Source organism: Choloepus didactylus, chromosome 4 (assembly GCF_015220235.1).
Source record: "Choloepus didactylus isolate mChoDid1 chromosome 4, mChoDid1.pri, whole genome shotgun sequence".
Classification (NCBI taxonomy): domain Eukaryota; kingdom Metazoa; phylum Chordata; class Mammalia; order Pilosa; family Megalonychidae; genus Choloepus; species Choloepus didactylus.
Window position 1 is genome coordinate 36,670,992 of NC_051310.1, and position 7,625 is coordinate 36,678,616.

At 43.3% G+C, this 7,625-nt stretch overlaps 1 protein-coding gene across 1 annotated transcript; it reads left to right on the plus strand.

Annotated features, from left to right (window-relative positions):
* The first annotated feature begins 3,856 nt into the window (after nt 1–3,856).
* On the plus strand, nt 3,857–6,917 carry LOC119532593 (xaa-Pro dipeptidase-like). Its single transcript, XM_037835030.1, is given in 3 exon segments — nt 3,857–3,883; nt 5,059–5,967; nt 5,970–6,917. Coding segments are annotated over 3 exon segments (1,578 nt in total). The 3' UTR covers nt 6,612–6,917.
* The last annotated feature ends 708 nt before the right edge of the window (nt 6,918–7,625 follow it).

A 7,625-nucleotide genomic window follows, 5' to 3' on the forward strand; every position in this document is an offset into this window, starting at 1 on the left:
TTCCTTACACCAGAGAGAATAAGAATAAGAATAAAAACTAAAAGTTAAAAAAAAAACACCCAAATCATCACCCCCATCCCACCCTATTTTTCATTTAGTTTTTGTCCCCATTTATCTACTCATCCATCCATACACTGGATAAAGGGAGTGCAATTCACAAGGTTTTCACAATCACACTGTCACCTATCGTAAGCTACATTGTTATGCAATTGTCTTCAATAGTCAAAGCTACTGGGTTGGAGTTTGGAAGTTCCAGGTATTTACTTCTAGCTATTCCAATACATTAAAACCTAAAAAGGGTTATCTATCTAGTGCATAAGAATGTCCACCAGAATGACCTCTCGAATCCATTTGAAATCTCTCAGCCAGTGAAACTTTATTTTGTTTCATATTGCATCCCCCTTTTGGTCAAGAAGATGTTCTCAATTCCATGATGCTGGTTCCAGATTCATCCCTGGGAGTCATATCCTGCATTGCCAGGGAAATAGATACCCTTGGGAGTCAGGTCCCACGTATGGGGGAGGGCAGTGAGTTCACCTGCTGAGTTGGCTTAGCTAGAGAGGGCCACATCTGAGCAACAAAGAGGTACTCAGGGGGAGACTCTTAGGCACAATTATAAGCAGGTTAATCTCTCCTTTGCAGTAATGAGGCAGTAAAGGCTCAGCATATCAAACCATCAGTCCTCAATGTTTGTGAGAACATCAGCAACAATCCAGGTGAGGAAGTCCAACACTTCTGTATTTCCCCCAGCTCCTCAGGAGGCCCCTGCGTATATATTTTTATTCTCTGCCCAAATTACTTTGGGATGTGTCACTATTTCACTCTAACCTATACAAACCTACCATATCTCACTTCCTATTCAAAATTCCATGTTAATTATGGTGTTTGAACAAACTGACTGTAGAAGTTATATTATTTAGAAAATAGAGATTCTGTACCATAAATGTCTCTTCCCTTGGTCTCACATGGAGTTGAACTTTTAAAACACAGTCAGTTCCAACCTTTACCCTTTGGCCTGATTTGCCTTAGTCTTAACCAGATCTGCTTCATTCATATCTCTAATTGAAGTCTGGGCTCTTTTTCAGCTTTTTTTTTTTTTTAACAGTTGTTGTATGGGCTAATACTGACATTCATATCTGCCAAGCTCTAGCTCTGAGTTTCAGATGTCACACAGATATCCAACATTCCAGAGACTGATCAGGTTATACACAAAGGGATCAGCATCTCAGAGTTTGGAGATAGCCATTACAATTCAGGAATAGATTTGACTGCTTACAAAGTAGCGACCATTACAATAATCATTCCCCTGATACACTGTGCTCTAAGATTCAATTCTGAGTTTCCACATTGTAGTTAGTCCATATTGGTGTGGCATTATAGTGTTTGCCTTTGTTTCTGGCATACGTCACTCAAAATGCTGTCTACAGGATCCTTTCACCTCATTGCATGTGTCACAGCTTCATTCCTTCTCATAGTTGGTCAGTATTCCATTGTATGCGTACACCACAATTCACCATTCTGTTCTTCAGTCAATGTATCCTTAAGCCACCTCCTGTCATTGCAAATCATGAATACTGCCTCCAGTATTCACAAGTGCACGGTCCCTGTGGATTTAGCAGACCTTGTCCAGCTGGTACATCGCTGGAACTGGTTTCTGGGTCACTTTCCGGCTTTTATCTAATATTTTTCACGGAGGCATTTTTTTGCCCTATCTCTCCTAGCCACCATCTTCCCACTTTCCAGATAAATAGTATATTATTAAATGAGTTAAGACAAATAAACTTTACAAATAGACAAATAATAAAGGCTCAGTTGCTAAAGTAGATGGCAAGCATCATTTAAAGGAATCGACACCATCACAGTATCTCAGTTGGCTTACACATGTAAAAAGAAATTTTCAAAGAGCAATTTCACTGAAATGAAGCCAGTTTTTTTTTTCTTATAAACAAATCACCATTTCTTGGTTCAAAACTGACATCTGTTATGAAAATTACCATATTACATATTTGTAAGATGACAAGGAATAACTCATATTCAAAGTGTAAATAAGTCTATTTACAACCACACAAAAAATGTAGATAAAATGTATGTAACTGTTCAACCTCAAGGTTGCCAGGGTCAGGCGTGTGCCTGAGGTACTAATATGGAAAGTTTTCACACCTGGCCATGGGCTGGGCTCAGTGATCTGATGTGCCAGGGCTGATATGGATCATCTAGGACCCTTCCTGCAATATTCATATGGTGTTTTTATTTTGTTGTTGTCATTGTGTGTGCATGTGTTTTTAATGAGACTCTTGTTTTTAAATGGAATTTCTGAAGTTTAACACGTGGCTGTTTTATATATACACTAAACTACACCATGGATTATTTGTACTTGAACATACCTGAGTTTTTCCACCACTGAGTCTCTCAGCCCTCTATTTCTACTTACTAAAGTGCCTTCCATTATCAACTTCATCTTGCAAAACCTAGCACACATACATGTTCACACACACACACACAAACACACACACATATTTAAAGGTAAATAACAAGTTTGATGTAATATGGCCAACATATATAAGAGTGATTTACTTTCTTAATTCATAATGAAATGCTGTTATAAGTCAGTAAGACATAGATGAACATTCTAAAAGAAAGGGAAAGCATGGCAGATAAGAAAAAAATATGAAGGAAAAGCAAAACAATTAAAGAGTTCTGGGGAAAAGGAGGAATAGGAAGGGAGCTGCAGAACCTGCTCCTCTCCAAAAGCAGTGAATAGACAGGCAGAAACTATCTGAATCAACTTTCTGGGGCCACAGAGACCCCAGGGGAGTTCTGTACAACACCCAGGAAAGTGCAGGACAAAGAGACTGAGAAACGACGGTCAGAGACTTTGAGTAATTCTGTCCACGGCTCCTGGCACCCAGCCCCCACCCTCTAGGGAAGCAGTGACAGGCAGTCCGATCCTTGGCTGGGGGGCTGCTGTGGACTGGGACAGCCATTGGAGTCTTCCACCCCAAGTGCAGAGGGGACACAGCCCAGTACTGAGACAGATATTGCCAGCAAATATAGAAAGGAGAATCCTGCTACTCCAGCCCATCCAGTCAGACACTGTGGGCACAGTTGTTTTCAACCACATCAGAGGCGGAACTGGCAAAGGTCCATAACAGCCTACCTTCATAGGCTGAGGGGAATAGGTTGCTGAAGAGTGCCATCTGCTGGGAGGGACAGAAAGTGCAGCCTTGTAAAATGGAAATTTAAAAAAAAAACAACAAAACCTTTTTGGAGTCTTTCCTGACCCTCTCCCAGGGCCCTCTGAATCTGGTCTGTGGCCCCTGCATGTGCCCCCTGGTATTTTGACTGGAAGATACTGAGAAACCAACTGTCAAAGAAGAGTCTTAACACAAACCCAATCAACAATAAAATCCTAGACGAGAGAGAAACCAACATTCAGAATAAACCCATTAAGATAATAAGATACCCAATATCAGCAAAACTCACAAGTTATGCTAAGACTGAGGAAGATATGTCCCAGACAAAGGAACAAATTAAAAAGTCAGAGGAGATACAGAATTTGGAACAACTAATCAAAGATATTCAAACAAATTTCTTAATTCAGGGAGATGGCTAAAGAGATAAACAGATATTAAGAAGACACTGGGTGAACATAAAAATTTGAAAGCATATAAAGAAAAATAACAGATCTTACGGAAATGAAAGGCATAATAGATAAAATTTGAAATACACTAGAGGCATACAATAGCAGATTTGAAGAGGCAGGAAAAAGGACATAGAACACAGAGCAACTGAATGGGAACAGACAAAAAAGCAGATGGAGAAAATAATGAAAAAATTTGAACAAGGTCTCGGAAAAATGATTGATGACATGAAGTGCACAAACGTGTGTCATGGTTGTCCCAGAAGGAAAAGAGAAGGGGAAAGGGCCAGAAAGAATATTTGAAGCATAATGGCTGAAAATGTCTCGACTCTTATAAAACATAAAGCATATCCAAGAAGCACAATGTACCCCAAACAGAATAAATCGGAATAGACCCACTCTGAGACACATACTAATCAGACTGTCAAATGCCAAAGCTAAAGAGAGAACTCTGAAAGCAGCAAGAGAAAAGCGATTCACCACATAAGAGGGAAGCCAAAGAAGACTAAATGCTGATTTCCCATCAGAAATCATGGAGGCGAGAAGGCAGTGGTATGATATATTTAAGATACTGAAAGAGAAAAATTTCCGGACACAAATTCTTTATCTGGCAAAGCTGTCCTTCAAAAATAAGGGAAGAGTTTAAAATAGTCACAGAGAAACAGAAGCCGAGAGAGTTCATTAACAAGAGATCTGCCCTATAAGAAATACTAAAAGGAGTTCTGCAGCCTAAAAAGAAAGAAAAGACAAGAGAAAGACTTGGCAGACACTGTAGAAATGAATAGTATCAGTAAGGGTAACTAAATGGATAAAAAGAGAAAAAAGTAAGATACGACAAAAAGCCAAAGAATAAAATGTTTGAAGTAATTACTGCCTTTACAGTAATAACATTAAATGATAATGGATTAAACTCCCCAACAAAGAGACAGATTGGCAGAATGGGTTAACACATGATCCACCTATATGCTGTCTACAGGAGACCCAATTTAGACCCAAAGATACAAATAGATTGAAACTGAAAGGCTGGAAAAAGATATTCCGTGCAACAGTAACCAAAAAAGAGCTTGGGTAGCTATACTAACAGCAGACAAAATAGAATTTGAATGCAAAAATGTCATAAGAAACAAAGAAGGACATTATAGATTAATAAAAGGGCAATTCACCAAGAAAAAATAACAATCAAAAATACCTATGCGCTTAACCAAGGTGCCCCAAAGTACATGAGGCAAATCCAGCAAAACTGATGGGAGTAATAGACATGTCTACAACAATAGTGGGAGACTTCAACACATAACTGTCATCAATAAATAGAACATCTAAACAAAGAATCAATGAGGAAACATAGAACCTACAAAATATGATAAATGAACTAGACCTAACAGACGTATAAAGAACACTGCGAGCTCACGTGACGCTAGTGCTGGGCGAACCTGGCAGCGGCTGCTGGACCCTCATTCTGGCTGGGGAACGAGACCCTGAAGGTGCCGCTGGCTCTGTTTGGCCTGAATTGGCGGCGAATGTGCCAGCAGCTACTGAAGAATACGGTGGTGCCGGCTGGTGCGGTGATGCTGCTGCAGGGCGGCAAGGAGACGCAGCGCTACTGCACGGACACCGGGCTCCTCTTCCGCCAGGAGTCCTTCTTTCACTGGGCGTTCATTGTTACAGAGTCAGGCTGCTACGGCGTGGTGGATGTTGACTCTGGCAGGTCGACCCTGTTTGTGCCCAGGCTTCCTGCCAGCCATGCCATGTGGATGGGGAAGATCCATTTTGAGGAGCACTTCCCCGAGAAGTATGCTGTGGACACCGTCCAGTACACAGATGAAATCACCAGTGTCCTCATGGCCTGGAACCCCTCTACCGTCTTCACTTTGCACGGTGTCAACATGGGCAGCTGCAGCATTTGCAGGGAGGCATCTTTCGAGGGCATCGGCAAGTTCAATGTCAACAACACCATCCTTCATCTGGAGATCATGGAGTGCCGAGTGTTTAAGACCGACATGGAGCTGGAGGTTTTGTGCTACACCAATAGGATCTCCAGTGAGGCCCACCAAGAGGTAATGAAGGCCATAAAAGTGGAAATGAAAGAATATGAGATGGAAAACCTCTTTGAGCACTACTGCTACTCCCGGGGCGGCATGCACCACAGCTCCTACACCTGCATTTGTGGCAGCGGCCAGAACTCTGCTGTGCTGCAGTATGGACACGCTGGGGCCCCCAATGACTGCAAGATCCGCGAGGGAGGCATGAGTCTCTTCAACATGGGTGGGGAGTACTACTGCTTCTCTTCCGACATCACGTGCTCCTTTCCCGCCAATGGCAAGTTCATCATGCGGACCAGAAGGCCATCTACGAGGCTGTGCTGTGGAGCTGCTGCACTGTCATGAGTGCCATGAAGCCAGGTGCCTAGTGGCCCGACATGCACCGCCTGGCCGACCACATGCACCTGGAGGAGCTGACTTGCATCGGCATCCTGAGTGGCAGTGTGGATTCCATGGCCGAGGCCCACCTGGGAGCTGTGTTCATGCCCCACGGGCTTGGCCACTTCCTGGGCATCGATGTGCACGATGTGGGCGGCGGCTACCCTGAGGGCGTGCAGCACGTCGATGAGCCCGGGCTGCGGAGACTGCGCACCGCCCGGCACCTGGAGCCAGGCATGGTGCTCACCGTGGAGCCAGGCATTTACTTCATTGACCACCTCCTGGACGAGGCCCTGGTGGATCCGGACTGTGCCTGCTTCTTCAAGCTTGAGGTCCTCCAGCGCTTTCCCGGCTTTGGTGGGGTCAGAATTGTGGACGACGTTGCATTGACCTACAGTGGCATGGAGCTGCTGACCTGTGCGCCCCGCACCATGGAGGAAATCGAAGTGTGCATGGCAAGCCATGACAAGACCCTCACCCCCTTCTCTAGCCCAAAGTGGAGCCAGCCAGGAGTGCCCAGCGGGACTGGGGCCCGGCCTTGCAACCTCTCTTGACAAGGGTCACCTGCCAATTGCTGGCCCTTCAGCAGAGAGAGGCAGTGCTCAGATATCCCGGCTTCAGCATCTAATCCTGCCACACAGTGCTGTTTCCAAGGGGAAAGCTCTTCTTCATTAACATTCTGCAAGATCACTTTACTTAAATAACAACTTTTAAAACTGAGTGAAAATGATCCTTTTTTTCCAGCAATTAAGACATGCCTTCCCTCTTTTATATTCCTTTTCCCAGGAAAGATATGTTACCAGGGTTTTCTCTCAACAATCAATATGCAGAACGGAATTTGCAATAAAAGTCTTCCTAAAATGGCAAAAAAGAAAAATTAAAGAAAAATTAAAGGAAAAAAAAAACATTGCACCCCAAAACAGTAGGATATACATTCTTCTCAACTGTTCATGGAACATTCTCTAGAATAGACAACGTGTTGGGGCACAAAACAGGTCATGATAAATTTAAAAAGATTGATATTATACAAAGCATTTTCTCTGATTGTGATGGGTACGTTCATGTGTCAACTTGGTGAGGTGATGGTTGCCCAGTTGTCTGGCCAAGCAAGCACTGGCCTTATCTGTTGCTGCAAGGACATTTTGTGGACTTAAATCATCAGTATGTTGATTGCATCTATGGCTGATTACATCTGCAGTCAGCTAAAGGGAGTGTCTTCTGCAATGAGAGACATGTAATCCAGTCAGTTGAACGCTTTTAAGGGGAAGGTGATGACTTGAGCAGTCAGAAGAGAGAACTTTTGTCCCTGCTTCAGCCAGCCAGCCTCTCCTGGGGAATTCATTGAAGACCTTCATCAGAGTGCCAGCTTGCAGCCTGCCCTGCAGAATTTGGACTCCTGCATCCCCACAGTTGCGTGAGACACTTTTATAAAATCTCATACTATTTACAGATATCTCCTGTTGGTTCTGTTACCCTAGAGAACCCTGACTAATACACCTTTGGTACCAGGAGTGGTTCTTGAGAAATGGAATCTTAAAAAATAGGTTTTTACAATTGGTTTTCTACTC